This window comes from Schistocerca nitens, chromosome 4 (genome assembly GCF_023898315.1).
Source record: "Schistocerca nitens isolate TAMUIC-IGC-003100 chromosome 4, iqSchNite1.1, whole genome shotgun sequence".
In the NCBI taxonomy this organism is placed as follows: domain Eukaryota; kingdom Metazoa; phylum Arthropoda; class Insecta; order Orthoptera; family Acrididae; genus Schistocerca; species Schistocerca nitens.
The window spans coordinates 578412029-578432228 of NC_064617.1; the positions used below are offsets into that span (position 1 = coordinate 578412029).

At 38.9% G+C, this 20200-nt stretch overlaps 1 protein-coding gene across 1 annotated transcript in view; it reads left to right on the forward strand.

The window, feature by feature from the left end:
• LOC126252449 (solute carrier family 22 member 7-like) overlaps positions 1 to 20200 on the forward strand; it is a 156932-nt gene that overhangs the window by 127977 nt on the left and 8755 nt on the right. Inside the window, exon 8 of the mRNA XM_049953343.1 lies at positions 3931 to 4118. Coding sequence (XP_049809300.1) covers positions 3931 to 4118 — 188 coding nt within the window. The remainder of the gene's footprint in view (positions 1 to 3930; positions 4119 to 20200) is intronic.

The following is a 20200-nucleotide window of genomic DNA, read 5'->3' on the forward strand; positions in this document are numbered from 1 at the left end:
AGCATCTGTTCATCAGAGTTGCTATTGAAAACATAATCTTCAGAGTTAACTACCATTAGTTGCATCTTTAGGGGACTTGTTACGCTAACTCAACAATCAATCAACAGTGGAGATGCTATTTGTAAGAGATTTAGCCCAGGGAGCACCCAGTCTCCCGTTTCCAAAGAAACGAGATATAGGCGTTCGCATTCCGGGGGCCTACGACATTGGGCGAAGAATGATTCAGAGCATTCTGAAATCTGCTTTAGACAACAAACCCCCCAAATCAAACAATGAAACACAAATTTCCTAGTCTCTTTTAACGTAAATTCACAGATAAAAACAGGAAAACTTAAAACTTCAATAAACTTTCTAAAAGAAAAAATATAATGATAACAGTGTAGCAAGAAACAAGACTTACAGATGAACACCATTCGATTCACAAGGATTCAAGATGCTTCAGGAAAAACCAGGGAAAAGAATTATGAAAAAAATACCCTTATTTGGAACAGGTTTCATTGTCAACAAAAACATATTAAACTCAATAACACAATTTAAATCAGTCAATGAAAGACTAATATTTAGATCATCAAACAAAGTTTACACTATTTTAAATACACAAGCGCCAACAAATGAGAAAAACAGAACACAGAAATAGCAAACAGAAAATTTTTAGCAAAATGTATCAAACGCTCTAGATGACATTCCATCCAAAAACACAGTATTACTACGTGGGGACATTAATGCACAGGTTCTCAAAGAACGTCTGCAGAGAGAAAATTCTATGCACCTAAAAGACTCGATCATGTTGCTGTAACTGGACATTCTGCAAGAGAAATACTCAAAATAAAAGTTGTCAAGAGCGCCCGTTAATTCAGATCACTATATACGTATCTGTCATTAAATTCAAGGCTGGACCATAATTTGAAAAAGGAACTGATAACAAACCAGAAAGTTTGACATGCAGAGGTTAGCTAGAGAAAATTATTACACAATGCAGCTGAAAAAAATACTACCTAGATGTTGGGAATAAGTTCAAAAAGATTTTACTGGGACTACAGAAGGAACTATCTCTTTAAAAAGAAATGGGAGCATGCTTGGTGGAACGGTGAATGTGATGAGTTAATGATAAAAAAACAACTAGCTTGGAATATCCAGACCACAAATAAAAATTATAAGAACAGGATAAAATTTATAGAAGCAAGGAAACATGCATCAAAATGTTTCAAAAAGATCGGAGTACAACACATAAAAGTTCAACGAACGTAACATTTTATGCAAAACTACACGAGGAACTTTTATAAAGCATTAAAAATAGTTTAAAGAAGCACACACCACCAGGTATACACTTCACAAATCCAAGAACACAAAAGACGGCGTATAATAACACAGTGAACTGCAGAATACTTGCAGATTCCTTCATAGAACGTATAACTGCGGTCCACCAAGAATTTCATTTTAATAATGCAATTCAGCTACAACCGGACTGAAAGCCAACAACTGTACAGGAAATCAGAGAAATCATGAAACTACTTAAAAATAACAAAGCATCAGGAGAAGATAATATAGTTGATGAATTGTGGAAACATTCTAGTGACAACATTAGTTTGTGTCTAACAGAAATAAATAATGAAATAAAGACAACAAATAACTTACAATCACAATGGACGTTAATACATTAACTATATAAAAAAGGATATAAAACTGATCCTAACAATTATAGGGACTTCCCTATTACCAGTGACGTATAAGGTCTTTCTCATGGCACTTTTAAAGAGAACGGAAGGAATGCTCAACCAACAACCAGGAGAGTATCAAACAGGATTCAGAAAGAAAAGGTCTTGTGCAGAGCAAATACTAACTCTAAAAACATAATAGAAAACAGGAAATTCAGAAACTTGAAGTACGTGATGATTCTGTACATTTTAAACAAGCATATGACTCAACTGGTAGAAATGCAGTAATAAACATTTAAAGGAGTTAGGATTTGACAATAAAACAAGAGAAAGAGTTAAATGAACTATAACAAACACAATATCAAATGCAAAATTTATCGCGGAACTGTCAAAACCTTTTGAAATAAAATCATTAGTAAGACATCTACTTTTAAATGCGCATTAGGAAAGGTAATGAGACAATGGAGAAAATCCATCAATACTAAGGGTGTTCATATAGGAGGAAACCCAAAGAAAATTACCTAAGCTTGTCTAGCGTTTGCAGACGACATGGCATTATTTACTGTCACAATGTAGTGTCAAAGAAGAGCTTACAGAATTACAGAAACAAGAAGACAAAATAGGGCCACAAATATCATTTGAAAAAATTCATTTCATGACTAATATCAATGGAGACCTTCCAAATCTTCAAATTCATAACAATCCTATTCCTAAAAAAAGTTTTAAATGTCTAGGAGAGGAGATGACAAGCAACACAAAAGAAAAGATGGCCGTAGAAAATAGAGTGTTTAAAATGGAATCGGCATTCCAGACGACAAAGAACATTTACTAGAACACAAAACTAAGACACTATCAAATGGTGGTAACGTCTGAAACATTACATGCCGCACACTTAAACTAAGAAGATATGGGGATCTTGTAAAGTAGAAAAAGTTGGAAGAAACTCTAAGAAAAGGTAAAAGCTAACTGACATAACGAGGGAACGAAGACTACAGTTTTAAGGCCACATATACCGAATGGATAATAACAGACTAACCAAGCAAATATTCAACTTATGAAACCACTACAAATCCAGATCTACATGGTTCACCGAAACTGACAAAGATATGAAAACACACGAATTAGAATGGACATAACAGATAACACGATAATTTTCAGAGAAGCAACACAAAAGAAAGGATTCAAGGAAAGAAAGAGGTCTGCAAAAAGAAGAAAGTGGACCTAGGAAGAAAAGGAGCAACCCCCTTAAAGGCTCCAAGCGCTATGGGACTTAACATCGGAGGTCATCAGTCCCCTAGACTTAGAACTACTTGAACCTAACTAACCTAAGGACATCACACACATCCATGCCCAGGGCAGGATTCCAACCTGCGACCGTAGCAGCCGCGTGGTTCCAGTCTGAAGCGTCTAGAACCGCTCGGTCACAGCGGCCGGCCCCCTCGAAGGGTGAAGGAAGTTTGGAAGCAACGAAAATTAAACACAAAGTAAAACCAAAGTCGATTTATCCTACACTTTAAAAGGGTTATTCGAATAAACAATAACAATAAATAAAAATGTAGGTAGTGGTATTTTATTAGCAATTTATTTTGGTAACGGTAATAGTTGCATTGTTTGTTGCAGAAGTGGTAGATCGTGCTGTAACAGTAGAAATATCAGTAGGTATAATGATAACTATAAATTACTCAGGATATGGTAAGTTACGAAAGTCTATGTCTCTATGTCACGACAAAGGAGGACCCAGCTGAAGGTGGACAGAGGTACTATAGGAAAACGATTGGTAGCCATCTAAATACTAGAGTGGTAGTAGTAGAAAAAAATAAAAAGGAGAAAAAGTACATGACTTTTATGGGCAATGTAAGCATGACTCAGGAAAGAAAAGAAAAGAAAAGAAAAGAAAAGAAAAGAAAAGAAAGAGAAAAGAAAAAGAAAACGAAAAAGAAAAAGAAAAGAAAAAACAGGGATAGAGAGAAGGATAAGGAAATAAGTAGGTTATGATGAAAATTCACGCACCTAGAATCCTGTATCTAACGATCCATTGTTTTCGTCAAGAACGTGGACTATGATAAGCAATTAAATAAAAGTCCTACTATAATAAACTTTTCGTTCTGTGTGTTACAACAGTCTTGCAATACGTATAGGAAATATGTATAATCTTTGTTCACTGTTGAATGTTTAGGCTGCTAAGGATGACGTTCCGATACTTCACAGCAATCAACTATCTTTCGTTATCGTTGTAGTAAAGGAAAGCTGTATCATAGGAGCTTTTCTGTTTTAGCGGGTACTTCCGGCATCGCCCTGACAGCGGTGGCCTTTGCGATGCAGTTCTTCACAACTGCGAGTGGTGGAATATCACACTTGCAGAGCGCGGAAGTGCACCCCACGTGCCTCCGGCAGATTACTGCCAGCCTCGAATGGTCGATCGCTGCCATCTTTCTCTCCCTCCTTCCGTACATAGTATTCAAGGTACGTTATGAGCTGTGCAGCTTTTGCGCTGCGGCTGAAACAAGCAAAGTTATCCTGACGCTCGCAAACGTTGGTACCGTGGCATCCACAGAAATTTATGCAAGGATGGGAAGGTGAAAAATGTAGTCTTACCATTTTTGATATAGCTGATTCAGTTATGTCGTGTTATGAAGACTATTTTTGGCAAGAGGTATACAAAGGAAGATATATCTCAATGGACTGATAATTGCCTGTTTAGCACTTTTAAGGGAGATTACCTGAATACCTAAACGGTATGCATATCTCATTAGCGTGTGCAATTTTTATACTATTGATATGAATATCGATGCTGTTATTTTTATTCAACGTTCTGAAATTGTTTCATCATATAATTGTATACAGGGTGGTAATCAAGGAGTTATGAATCAGAAGTAGAAAGTATTCATAAACAATTTATTACATTCCAATAATACTAGGCTGACACTGAAATTACTAGGTTGGTGCATAAGTTCACAGTGTTTTTCCCATAGTTTAATAAACACAACAGATAAGCAAAATAGAGACTTCAGTCATAAAAAAACATATTCTTATTTACAATTTACAAAAGTCTGCCAACGCTGGGAACTTTTCGATTCCGGGAATGTAGAAACCATGAGGTTTTGAGGTGAAAAACTCGTCGAGCCATCTTTGTAGCGCATTTTCATTCGGAAAGGAAATTCATTGAACATTGTACGATCGAGAGCGGTAAAGGAGTAAATCTGAGGGAGCGAGGTCTGGCGAATAAGGTGGGTGCGGAATGACTTCCCATCCCAACTCCTGTATAGTGTTTTTTGTCAGTCTAGACAAACGTGTGGTTCCTGAAGAGGGGCAAAAGCCTTTTCAGTAGTCGCTGGGGAAACAGTCTGTATGATTGACTGATCTGGCCTTGTAACACTAACCAAAACGGCCTTGCTGTGCTGGTACTGCGAATGGCTGAAAGCAAGGGGAAACTACGGCCGTAATTTTTCCCGAGGGCATGCAGCTTTACTGTATGAATAAGTACAGAAGAATGCTGAAGATTAGATGTGTAGATCACATAACTAATGAGGAGGTATTGAATAGAACTGGAGAGAAGAGAAATTTGTGGCACAACTTGACTAGAAGAAGAGATCGGTTGGTGGGGCATATTCTGATGCATCAAGGGATCACCAATTTAGTACTGGAGGGCAGCGTGGAGGGTAAAAATCATGAGGGAGACCAAGGGATGAATACACTAAACAGATTCAGAAGGATGTAGGTTGCCGTAGGTACTGGGAGATGAAGAAGCTTGCACAGGATAGAGTAGAATGGAGAGCTGCATCAAACCGGCCTCTGGACTGAAGACCACAACAAAACAACAGCAAAATGTGGGCGGGCGTTATCGTGCAGTAGCATCACTTCACGCAGTCTTCCTGGTCGTTGTTCTAGGACTGTGTCGGAAAGACGTCTCAGTTGTTGATGATAAATGTCAGCAGTGATGGTTAAACCTCGGGGAAGCAGTTAGTAGTACACCACACAGTCGCTGTTTCACCAGACGCATAACATAATCTTTCGTGGATGCTCTCAACTCTTTGAACGGGGAGTTACTGCTTTGTTTGGTATCAGCAACACCTTTTTCTCCTTCTGTTAACATAAAGACACAATTTCTTGTCACCATTAACGGTACGGGACAGAAATGGTCGGTGTTGTTCATAAGCCAATTGACGGCGTGGAAGCAGAGATGCTCATGTGGCCACCAGCTGATTCTGTTTTTTTTTTTTTCTTTTAATTATTGGTTTTGGCTTCGAGCATGAGGTACACACATACAGACTGATATTTGAACCTTTCCCAATACAAGGAAATGTCGCGGGATGGTGCAATTATCACTGTTCATCACATCTGCCAGTTCTCGAGTACACTGACCTGGATCATTGTGGATTAATGCGTTTAAACGATCTCCATCAAACTCCGAAGGTCGTCTTGAACCTTGGGAGTTAGCAACATCACCAAAACGATAGTCCTTAAAACGAGAAAACCGCTTTACTCCCGCACACTGTCCAAAGGCATTATTCCCATACACGGTGCAAATGTTTCCGGCTGCCTCCGTTGCTGTCACACTTGTATTGAACTCGAACAATAGAACATGTCAGAAATGTTTCGATTTCTCCACTTGGTATTCCATTTTCTAGCGTCCATAGCTCATTTCACTATCTCCAAATGACAAAATGATAATATGTAAACTCAAATAGCAATAGTGAACTGCAAATAAAAAATGACAGTTGGTAAATTACCCTACAGCAACAGGAAAACCAACTCGAAAACGAAAACGCTACGAACTTATGCACCAGTCTAATAAAGATTTTAAATTAAAAAGTGAGAACGGTTGAGAAAACCCTGTTTGACATTAACAATAATAATGCTCAAAAAGTGGCACCTTAATGTTTCACGAGGTGGAGAAACAGGGCATAAAAGTTAGAAAAATCTTACTCAACTTGAAACGTCCCCTTTGAACAATTATACACTACTGTGCTTAAACTGACACACAGTATTTTTAGCGCAACGAAATTTGACTTTCAAAAATTCCTACAAAAGAATGGCCCTGACTAGCATTAACCTATACCTTTCACAAATCACTTACCTCACAAAAATCTTCGTTACTCGAACTACTGCAATACAGCGAGCGCCACTACTGCCAGCTAAATAAAAGATTCAAACTACGGAAGGCACTAACTACTGATAGGCATAGTTAGCAAATGAAAGATTTTGATAGAGAACAAACAATGTATTTATCTTAATAGTCATAATATATATAGCAGTTCATGACATCCAGTCTTACAAATTTCAAAACTCCGCCATCTCTCTCCCCACATCCACCACTGCTGGCGGCTCACCTCCAACTGCCCAATGCTACGCGCTGTTCACATCCAGCTGCCGCTGCCAAATACTACAATGGCAGACAACAATGCAAACTACCCACAGACTGCACACAGCACAGCCAGTGATTTTCATACAGAGCGCTACGTAACGTTGCCAATAAGAAAACATAAACAGCCTACTTACATAGCCCCCATGCTCCCAACAAAAAATTTTACAAAATGTTTTGGGCAGTGGCCAATAATGATATGATAAAATTTTTCATAATTACAATAACAAAGATATCAAATGCACACACTTATTGATACAATGTTGGTCAAAAGCTAAAATTTTCTCACAGTCCATAAAGACAGTCCTGATCATTCATCACAGCAAAATTGAAGTGTTTTTCTCAAAGGCTGTGCAGTTAAAGAAAATGCACACGGAAGTAGTGGATTGCCATGCAGTCTTGAAGAAGTAGTGTTGTCCTTCCAACGGAAAGACAGTGCTGACTCTTGACATGCAGACAGGTAATGGGCACAGCAGAGCAAACACACAGCAGAGTCATTCGAAGTTTTTAAGAATATTGGTAGGTAGGTCATCACAGAGCAGACCCACTGTAGTCCTGGTAGAGAGTATTATATTGGTGGGCCACCAGAGATGCAGACCCACTGCAGTCCTTGTAGAAATAATGGTGTTGGTGGATCATCAAAGGTGTAGACCCACTGTAGTCCTTGTAGAGATGGCCAGCAGTCATCTGCTGCGACTGTGCGGGTGCACAATCACCATCGAAGAGCCTTGCAGACAATATAGCAAGTCCATAACCACCACTTGTGCACTCACAAAGTTATTGGAATTGTCCTTAGAACCAGCAATGCTGTTATCCAGTCCCTTGGTGAATTTTTAACACACGTGCAAACACTAACAGTCCCTACTTCTCACATATTGTCCATATACTGTGATCAACAGAAACGTGTGCAGTGAAATGGAACTTACAAGTTACTTAATTTGATGAACTGGTGTCAATTACAATTTTATAACATAAGAATACAATAAAAAAGGTACAAAATACATCATTAAAGAACATAACAATACAGATAAATTTGTAGTAGTACAGGCTTTACAAAAGAATAGAAATAAACAGATACATCAGTGTTACAGGAATTATGACATGAGTACATACATAAAAGATCAGAATAACTTTCGAAACTTCAACTTCACACATGAGCATTAAAACAGAACGGAATAAATAATGTCTAAGCATCTTTATAAAGAAAAAACATAGTATTTGAAAATTCTACAACATAAATCTTATTAGCTAAACACATAAAGACAGGAAAAACACAAATATACAAGAGTACACAAACACATAGCAGAATAACACAAGCGGAATGGGCAGGGTTTGTTTTCAGTGTAACATTTGGTACTGCAGTCCAACCTAAAACTTCATTCCATAGATCTTTCGTCTTATTTCAACATTTGTTTCCACCAAAAAAATCCTATCCAAGCATGCTTTCTGTATTTATATGTTCACATATTTCTTACCTCATTATTTATTTTCCATTATCTTACCTCATAATTTATTTCCAAGAAAATCCTACCTAAACCTGTTGTCCCTAAACCCTACTTTTTTGCTCATATCCTCTTTCAAAATACTTTTTTGGCAAAACCATTTTCTTATAGCTTCTCAATGCATTTCTTCCAATTCATCACAACTCGTTCTCTCATATAGCCTACCCCTTCTTAAGCTAACTTAAATCTACTGAGCTCAAATGCTAAACTAAGGGACGAGGCAATGCAGCAGCACAAAACAATTAACACAAACAGCAATGACAAAAAATGCAAATTGGCAAAGCAAGCAGCAATATTACAACTAATATAAGGCAATGAGCAGCAAACACGAAAAATAAATTCGTAGTAAAACTGGCTTAACAAAGTAATGTAAAGTGAAATTTAGTAGCACTATGCCTGGCAAACAGCAGCAGCAAATGCAATAACTTATATCTAAACATGACATAGCTCAAGCAGAAAAAATATTACACTAAAGATGGCCATGTCTAATACCTATGTCACATCTTAATACTAGAGTGATGCATCACAATTTATTCTAGAAAAGAAGTTACCAAGTCATTAAAAAAAGTATTTATGCAATTCCTGTGAAGGGAAATGTCTATTTGTGCTCTCTTTTCTAAGAAGGTTTATCAGAAACGTATTCTTTACTGGGTCTGTAGACAGAAAATAGTGACATTAGTACATCTATTAAATTTTATAATAACCAATGCTGCAGTGCAGCTAGAAACTAGATATTAAAGAAAATAAACAAATATGTACAAAGGAAGGCATGAAACATCATTCATTAGTTGTATGGCATTTCATAAGGTAGTAAAAAATCTCTCAACTAGAAAGACAGTAGTCATAATCAGATGTATAGACATAAAAATATTTCTCGTCATTTCATTAGGCATTTTAGTAAATATCACAAAGTACGAGTAATCCTGTTTCCAAGTAATGAGCGTGTCGTATTTGCGATGCTTTCTACAAAGTAATGTCAATAGCGAGGTTATGGCCTCTTTTATTCTCCACCTGTGCCTCTCAAAGGCACACACTAATGGCTTTTTTTCCAGGCAGGTGGTACCACTGGGCGTCCACGACGCATTACGTGAAGGTCACTTAACTTTCTTACCGAAATATTTACGACAGAAGTAACAGTCTCATATAAAAATTTCACAGGTCGAGAATTTGCGTTACAAATGTGTAGAAACAAAATCCTATCAATATAAAAGAGTCCAAAAAAATTTCGGCGGCATTGTGATACATTCACGCATGTACACACATTTCATAACTCTTTAAAGTACGATTCTCAGCTTATTGATCATAAACGTACCTCAACAGCATAATACACATCGTCATCGCAATAATAACATCATAACAGATCAATCACATCTCAGAATCGTCGCTGCTTCTTTCAATAATTTCGAAACCTAAAAAAAAATTCTCTGCTCATGTCAAAAGTTTCATCTACCTCAAACGTACTTTAAAAATCATGATCTCAAACCAAATACATCATTCAAAGCCCTCATAGTATCACAATGGTTCTGAAAAATATGAAGGGTTCACACAGTACAGACAAAATACAATTTCATAAGTGTGAAGTTATCCACCTGTGTAATTGTGTAAACATGTGTGACTGACGTGGTAAAAAATGTTTGTTTCTCTCAGTTAAATGATCAGATAGCTGTGTAATTTATGTGCTAGAGAAATATGGTATGGAATACCATATTAGCTAGGCTCCTTGTGCTTGCCAAACACATGGTACACAAAGTAGGCGTGTACCCCCCTGAGAATTAATGTAATTATACCCTCAGCTGTTACAGATTACAGCAATGGAATGAAATGTATCACGGAAAACTTTCTTTGTAATTCAAAAATCTTTAAAAATAAATGTTTTAAGTGTAAAATTAATCACTCAAATACGTGTACTGGAGCGCTAAACTGTGCATCTTGTTGCAACATAATCTCTGTGGAAGTGTCGTAGTTATCGTCCTCCAAAAGCTAAGTTCTGCAGAAGTCAATGTACTTACCTCATGATAAACAAAACTGAAATGCTTTGCGTATAGATATCGTAGTTATTACGCTTATTGCCGTGATGAAGAAGCTACTGTGCTGTAACGTATTGTTGTGCTACGGAAAAGGCAGTCTCATTGTAGCTATACCACAAAAGTTGCTACTAAAACATGTTTTACTTTCCAGAATAATATAGAAAAACTGTGCAGATATAAAACAGAAACACCGCAAAAGCAACATTGTAAATTGTCACTCATTAGTAGTGTCGTGATATAATCATGTAGCTGTCAAAGAAAACAAATGCTAAGTCATCTTTAATTCCACAGAAAGTACTTCAAATAAAGAATGTCTTTTCAAGTAAACCAAAATGTTGCATGAAAATCTCATTAGCGTTGCCTGTATATGTTCTAAGTATGTGATCCTTATAGTCGTTGCGTGATAGTGGAACTAACAAGCAAGATTGTACAAATAACAACACTATGTCGTCTGCTCACTATAACAATACATTCGTAATTTCTGTTTAAATAATTTCTCTTGGTTCTTGGCTGGATATTTAACCTCAAACATTGTTGCATGTTAACAGATTCTAAGTCTGACAAAGCATACTAGTAACGTAAAGTGAAAAGTTTTATGGCAAAGACAAAGTTAAAAAGCAGATTATCTTTCAATAAACGGGTTTACATGTGAAATGTGGTGCAAGCCTTTACTCTTCCTACTATGCAAAGATCGAGCTTCAACGGAATTATCATGTCGTATACGTCGGTAAAGAATACTGGAATTTTTCTCAAGGTTAGCGTCTATGTTATTTTTCCCTGAGCCAGCGGGCGCACGTGGCTGCCTGCGGTGCGAGTCATTGTCTGTTTCTTTGTTGGCACGCATCGTTACTGGGATTAGGAGACCTAACTTCTACAAATTCACCTTGTCGAGAGTGCCCTGCTCTGTTTGAATCCCGCCAGTTCTGATGGAATTCAGGTCTGTCGTTTTTTTGGTAGTTTACGTAGTTTCTTGTTTGTCGGTCACGTAGTGGAGAGTTTCTCGCGGAATCGTAACTACGCGCTGAACTGTTGTGTCTGAAGTTATTCTGTCTCCCTTGATAATAATTGTTTTTGTTCCCATATTGTCTGTTTCTATGGTAATCTCTGTCATATTCATTACTACGGAAATGCGATCTTTCTCTGTAACTATTATTACTCTGCCAGTGGTTGTCATATGGGTGGTGTCTGTTTTGGTCACGATTTGCGTTGTAAGAATAGACTTGTCGTGTCCAGTTATTGTTTCTGTCGTCACGGAATTGTGACGGATGTGACCTGTAGTGATTGTTTTCCTGTTTTCGCATCCCGCGACTGTCTGTGTCGATTTCTAATTCTTGTAAGAGTCCCTGAAAAGCTTCAGTGTCGTCTTTGCAACGTCCTGCGAAAATAATATTTCTTAAATGTTCAGGCAATTTCATTAAGCAAATGCGGATGAGTTCTGAAGGGCTGTATGGGTTTGAAAGATATTGATTCTTATGCAACATGTCTTCAAAATATTTGACAAGACTGGAAAATTCAGATTGTTCAAAGTGTTTCATCATCATGATGCTATGTTTTACTCGGTCTTGTGTAGCTTGAGACCAATATGCTGAGAGGAAGGCATGGTAAAATTCTCTTTCACTGTGACAATCGTGAATGACCGATCGCATTCTTACAGCTGGTTCATTCTCTAAATAGCCACACATAAATTCTAATCTGTGCTCTAATGACCAGTTGGGAGGAAAACAATGAGAGAATTGATGGAGCCACGCTTGTGGATGAATGTCGTTGCCAGAATTCTTAAATGTTTTAATGTAGTAATGAACAGCTTATAGTCAAAATCATCGTGTCGGCGAGTCGCATATCGGTCATTGTTACGTCGTTTCGGCGGTTCCATTTCAAATTCGGTGCACCTTCCCTATTTCTTTCATAATTTCCGAAATGCGCTGTGTTATTATTTTGTTCCGTATTTCTAAGTCCCTCTTCCCGTGTTAGAGCGCGAGTGTCCTCTGAAATATGTAATTTTTGTATTACTTGTGCCAACTGATCTTGTACTTCCCGGATTTCTCTTTTGTGTTGCGTATTAATTTGATTCTGATTTTGTTTGAATTTCTTAATTTGTTCATACCCTTCTGTGTCAGTGATGGCTACAGGTCTTGTGTCATTCAGATCATCATCTACTTTTGTAGATAAGTTAGTGAACTGATCCGAAAGTTCGGCTACTTTCTCCGATAGTGTACTTATTTCCTCAGTGTGTTTTTCTGAACCAAGTTTCAGAGTATCTACTGTGTCCTTTAAGTTTTCCTGAGTTTTTGTAAGTCGCGTAACCGAATCGGTAGATGCAACTGAGTCAATTTTAGCTTGCAAGGTGTCGTGATTTTCACGAACAATGATTTGCAGTTCTTTTATGGCTGCTTCGTGATTCTGTAATGCATTTTCATACCGCGAAAAAATAGGTTGAAAATGCTCACAAATTTGTGTTTTTACTTCATTACAGACTTTTTGACATTTCGATTCAATGTTATGTAACTCAGTAGTTAAATCTTCACGTGTTTGTTCAAGTGTGAAGTCTAACTTTTGAAGCTTTTGCTGTGTTTGTCTCTGATTTTGTTCCATTGTGTCTAACTGTTACTGTGTTCGTCTCTGGTGTTGTTCCATTGTGTCTAACTTTTGAATCTTTTGCTGTGTTTGTCCCATTTGTTGTATTAATTGTAATAACAATGCACTGGTGTCTGAAACATGTTCCTCAGTGCTTTTGGGCAGTGAATTTGCACCGGCAACATTCACATTTTGACAAGCAGAAAATGTGTCTTGACTTATTTGAGAAAACGGTGAGGACCAAAAACCTGAATCTACAGTATTTGCGAGATTGTGTCCTGTCATTTCGGATTCTTGAGGCGAGCTATTGCCGACCGATCGATCGATAATGCTTCCCTGTTCACTAATTGTTTCACTGTCTACGCCATTATTTGCCGCCCGCTCCATTTCCCTATGCACGATTACCAAATCACTAGTTTCAACATTAGTTAATTCATTACACGGTGGCGCTAACACACTGCTTTCGTCTTCTCTGTCATCTCTCAGTTTACTTTGGAGCCTAGTATTACGTTTTTCACACGCCATTATTGTCACAATATTTCACACTACAACACAGAAAATCACAATTTGAAGAGCAAAATAACAAAACACATTAACATAGCATTGAAAATAATATCTAGTTACTTGCAAGCGCAGCTGCGAAATACTTGGTGCAAATCTACATGCATGCCGCAACTGTGTACAACAATGAAAAACTACAACTACAAAGGAAATTCTCTCTATAATTAGGCGCTAGCAATAAACAAAGGCTGCACTAATTGCACAAACTACAAGAAAAAAATCAGAAGATTCAAGTGAGGTATCCTCGGCTAAGGGTCGACATATGAAACGTCCCCTTTGAACAATCGTACACGACTGTGCTTAAACTGACACACAGTATTTTTAGCGCAACGAAATCTGACTTTCAAAAATTCCTACAAAAGAAATGCCCTGACTAGCATTAACCTATACCTTTCACAAATCACTTACCTCACAAAAATCTTCGTTACTCGAACTACTGCAATACAGCGAGCGCCACTACTGCCAGCTAAATAAAAGATTCAAACTACGGAAGGCACTAACTACTGATAGGCATAGTTAGCAAATGAAAGATTTTGATAGAGAACAAACAATGTATTTATCTTAATAGTCATAATATATATAGCAGTTCATGACATCCAGTCTTACAAATTTCAAAACTCCGCCATCTCTCTCCCCACATCCACCACTGCTGGCGGCTCACCTCCAACTGCGCAATGCTACGCGCTGTTCACATCCAGCTGCCGCTGCCAAATACTACAATGGCAGACAACAATGCAAACTAGCCACAGACTGCACACAGCACAGCCAGTGATTTTCATACAGAGCGCTACGTAACGTTGCCAATAAGAAAACATAAACAGGCTACTTATAAACTTTGATGACATCTGTAACACATTGTGTACTTACTAATCTTCACATGTGGCGACGTTAATAGATTTATTGCATTACTTCCAAGTTTTCTACTTTCAGTGTTGACTGGTATAAGCAAAGATGAATAAGATGTGTTTTCAGAGCTATACTTTTGAACCGCTTGGAAAAAGAGAAACTCTGATTCTGCATTCGACTGAATAAATGTGGGAAATCTCCCAAAAGTACCTTCAAATTAGCCGGTAGAAATGATTTTTAACATCCCATTATTGAACCAAACCGGTCTTCATCTCACCAGGTTTTCGAGTTATTAGGCAGCCAGACCAACTTGACTAGTAGTTTTTTGACTGCATCTGGGACTGTGTTGCACCCCATGGAGTTTGAGAAAGTCGCAGTTCCTGGAGGCGACATCTTTCCGACCTGAAAATTTCAAACTTTTTCCCTTTTTTCTATGCAGAAAACGGTAATATCTTTCATTCTAACTAATGTATTTACTCCTTAAGTTTAATGAACAACTACGTAGTTCATAGTGCACAGCAGTAGCTTAGCCTTGTAAAACTGAATATAAAGACAGCAAGTTATGTCGGATTTTCTTCGTCTAAAGAAAACTGTTCTTGTTGATCCTTTGTGCAGTGTGTAGTTCGATAAGAGCTGTAAGAGGGAGTGACAGAGAAAAGACTGAGGAAATTTTTTCGACAAAAAGAAATGTGCATAATTTCCCGTGAACGGCGTGTGAAACAGGTAAACTTAAGGTATAATTATAGTGATTGTTAAAGTTACAGTGTTCCCAGTCAGGCTCAGCGGTGTCAATCCTTCAGTTTAGTTCAATTTGTGAAAATTGTTATAAATAAAAGGTCTGTACCCTGATGTCAGGAGCGGGAAAGTGGTCCTTGTTGCAACCCGCCTCCACCACCCTTCTTGTCCGTTTACGGACGCTAGTGGTTGTTACTGTGCAGCATAAGCTTAGTAAACATCTACGGATTCCTATGAAAACTAAAGTGACCTGCAGATGGGTACATGCGAGCATTCGACTTTCGCCATATACATGTATGGTTGAGGGCAGCCGGCCAGGCAAGTGAAAATCATGATGCATTGTGTCAATTTTTCACAGTGCTAGTCAGTTAATATGCTTTTTGCAAGACGTGAAAGTAGTACTTGACGAGTCACGTTCGTGAGAGTAAATGGCTTGGTAGATGTGAAGTACTGAACATGTTATTCGCAGGTTCAGTTGAATGTCGCGCAGATCAAGGGAATAAATGAGAAGCAGAGCAATTATCGTGTAATGAATAGTGAGTAGCGCTCCTAAAATTTCTCCCCGACGTACAAGAAGGCATTTTTTAACTAAAATGTGCGATTACAAGGATACGAAGACACGAATTCCTCTATTCATTGAACGAATAGATTAATAAATTCATAGAATAACCCTGTCAGGAAATCTACTAATTTTCGGCTATTTTTCATAGCTACAGTTTTACCCAACCACACCTTTGCTAATTGAGACATACGAAACGGTACTACAGTTTAGAGCAAATTTTGCAGTACGTTAGTGGCATAGAGAACAATACAGCATCCTAAACACAAACACGAAATACTCGTAGAAGAATTTCTAAAACTGACCAATGTAAAACATAAAGAGGAAGAAAAACAATAATAAAATAACGTGGCAACTTCCTTTGCAGTCGTGTCCTCTTAAGAAGTACTTGCATATAATCGTCAACTGATAGATGAAAATGGAATTCCAGATGTTGTCCTTGGTATTGGCCGCGTCACAATAACAGCTATATAGGTACGTGTCCCGTATGCCTTCTTGAAGTCACATTCCGTTGACAAACACGGAATTGCCACGAGTGAGCATTCGCAAAAGTAAACATGAAATCCAAAGAGAATACCTAAGTAATAAAGTTGTGCAACTATGCCGGGTAGTCCGGAAATTCAAATCCTGTCATGAACAGAAAGCTGTAAAGCCTCTGAATAATGAACAGATATTAAAAAGGGTGTGAAGAGTTTATGAAATAGTTATTTGTGTCATCTGTAAGCTGTTCATTTAACGCATTGTGTTTTCGAACTCTGTGAATAGTAATCTCTAATTGTTGTAACAGATCCAGCTTCATGCCGTTATCTTGTATATGCAAAATTGGGAGCTGCTCATCAATTCGTGACATGGGATGGCCATGGCTTATTCTTCTTGGAATTGCGTCCTTACGTTCCTTGTATTCTAACTTAAAGGACCTACTACCACTTTGGCCTACGCAGCTCGCATTTCAGGTGTTAAGCTGAATTTTGTAGTTAAAATCACCTTATGTTTGTCGACTTCAAGTCATAAACTATTTCTTAGCTTAAATCGTAGAGTATTGTTGGTCTTAAATGCGGCATCGACTTTAAAACATTTGAAATTCTAAGAAAGTGTTACCTAAGTATGGAATTGTGACTCTCTTAGCATTCCGATTGCCATTCTCCTTTACATTCATCCGCTGTTTGTGTCCAAATGTGAGTGAAATATTATGGGACTTAACTGCTAAGGTCATCAGTCCCTAAGCTTACACACTACTTAACCTAAATTATCCTAAGGACAAACACACACACCCATGCCCGAGGGAGGACTCGAACCTCCGCCGGGACCAGCCGCACAGTCCATGACTGCAGCGCCTCATCCACTATTTTTTGAGTATTGATTTATTCAAGGTGTTTTCATAGTAACCATTTGCTGTGGCTAGCTCTTTTATAATCTTTACCTGATTCATTCTCTCTTGCTCATTCATCAGCACTTTAAAAGCTCTATCCATTAGCGAAAGGCAAAATGTTTTTGGCTATTTGGATGACAGGATTTACTGTGTATCAATATATCTGTTGTTGTCGGTTTTCTAACTACTTTGAAGGTATGCCTACCTGTATTATCCACAGGCTGCTGCTGGTTATTGAGAATTCTCTTGTCAAGATGATTAGTGAAACTATTTGCTATGATTTTGTAAAGTACTGGAACCCGTAGCCAGTCCGTCTATTTGTACATATAATTTATTCTTAAGCGTAAAACAATTGTATTTGAGAATGAATTCTAAAATCTCAATAAATTCGACAGTTTCTTGCTGCGGTAGTCTTTTATATTTTAGCATTCAACGTCCTCACTGAAAGGCATGTGCTTATTTATGTGCCTAGCCACCCTATATTGCGAATTGATGAGTATCTCGCTATTTTGCATACGTGTATAATGTAAAGGAAAGGAACTGGATCTGTGCAGCAATTAGAGATTACTGTAATATCGCGGGAAATCATAATACCTTACACGAGCAGCTTACAGGTGACACAACTAGCTATTTCAGAAACTTTACCATATTTTTAATATCTATTTATTATTTACATTTAACGACTTCAAAGCCTTCTGTTCGCGACGGAATTTGAATTTCCGGGCTACCTGGCGAAGAACCACATGTTTGTTCCTTTGATATTCTCTTTAGATTTCACGTTTAGACTCACAAAGCACGCATTCGCAGGTAGTTTTGTGTTTGCTTTTCGAACTACTCACGTACACTGCAAGCTCTGTGACATGTTGTATTGTCCATCTGGTAGATGCCATCGTACCGAGGAAAAATAAAATGCATGTAGGGGGGGACATTGTCCCCGAGGACAGATGCATACATGTGTTGATCCATTGTGGCTTCCAGAATGACGAGATCACCAACGGTACGCCACGAAGGCTTTCTCCAGACAACAATGCTCCTTCCTCCGGCCTAGACCCACCTGAGGATTGTTGCAGGGTGTTTGCTTTCAGACGTTTCACGACACGCATGTCAATGGCCGTATGTCCAATGGGACACAAAACGTGATTCACGTGAAAAGAACACCTGTAGCCACCCAATGGACATCCAGTTGCGGCATTAAGGTGTATATTCCAGTCTTCGTCGCTGAATAATTGCAGTCAGTGTGGAAGCTTGAACCAGGCCCATACGCAGTGACATTCAGTGGAGTCGTTGAGGAGACAATAGTTCATCTGGGCGTTCGTTGTTCAACAGGTGCATGTCTATTTGCCCATTCACTTCTCTGGAGCAGTCGTCTGCCCTTGTCGTCTATGGCCTTTGTGCGCCTGAGTTGCCTCGGCGTCGGTTTTGGGTAGCGCCATTTTGCCATGCACATTGTACTTTAACCACTGCGACAGGCGAACTGTTTGCAAACTTCACCGTTTCGGAAATGCTTCCAACCTTGGCTCGAAATCCAGTGATCATGCCCTTTTGGATGTCAGATACGTCGCTTCGTTTCCTCTTTACGACGACTACAACACTGTTTCCTATGTCCCCCGACACTCTTAATGTGACCTCCATTGCTAGTGCTGCCGGAATTTGAAATGCAATGTTATGTGGCTAGGGTCTCCCGTCGGGTAGAACGGCCGCCAGGTGCAAGTTTTTTTACTTAACGCCTCTTCGGCGACTTACATGTCGATGAGGGTGAAATGATGGTGAAGAAGACACGTACACCCAGTCCTCGAGTGGAGAAAATCTCTGACCCGGTAGGAAATTGAATCGAACCGGGCCGCTTGCACGATATCCTGCGGCGTTGACCACTCACCTATGGAGGCGGAAAGCTCCTGCACGAAGACGTCGAACATAGGCGGTGGTCACATTAATGCGACTGGACTGTGTGATTATCATGGGTAAGGGGTGCGACTAACCATGAAATATCTACTGAGAGGTCTGTTCGACAGGACTCCTCCATGTCAACTGCCACTGAGCCACTAGTCAGAGTGATGAATGGCAAACTTCAAGGATTTAATATGTAGTGAAGCATAATGAAATGTACACCAATCCAGCAGACTTGGCTGTCATAATACGATCGGAGCAGGATCTTCAGGAAGTCCATAACGGTATACGAAAATATGGAAAAGCGTCTGGCTCTAAGCCAAATCTCAGGAAAACTGGCCTAATACCGATCGAGAGATGATTCAAAACAGACGAAAAACTCCATTCACAGTATTTGAGGACATTAAACTGCTACGGATAACGGTTAGTAACTGCGCTGTAAAATCGATGGAGGGCAACTGGAAGAAGCTTTTGGCCATGACGAGAAGCTATTTACAACACAAGAATGGAGGAGAACGGAATTTGATACCGACGGTATATTTTGTCAACACGAAAATATTGTCACAAATATATACGTCGGACATAGTCCATCCACCAAGAAACGTGGCTTAACATATGTCCAAACAAACTTTAGGGACCTTTGATAAGGAGAATCATACAGCAGTGTCACAAATACTGGGCAGTGCGTTGAGTGGAGCTATAAAAACAAATAAGCCAGACAGTACCCAAGTATTAACAAATTTGGCAGAAAAACACCACAACCGAGTCACATCAGGCTACGTCTGCTGGAAATTAACCAACTGCGGGCGAAAGCTAGCACACTGCGAGATCGAACCACCACTCAACTACATTGTCAAATGAAAGTCAATGGTTGGTTCAAATGGCTCTGAGCACTATGGGACTTAACTTCGGAGGTCATCAGTCCCCTAGAACTTAGAACTACTTAAACCTAACTAACCTAAGGACATCACACACATCCATGCCCGAAGCAGGATTCGAACCTGCGACCGTAGCGGTCGCGCGCTTCCAGACTGTAGCGCCCAGAACCGCTCGGCCACTCCGGCCGGCGAAAGTAAATGGAAGAGTTAACCGTATGGAAGCAATGTATCCCTTTAAGAACTGG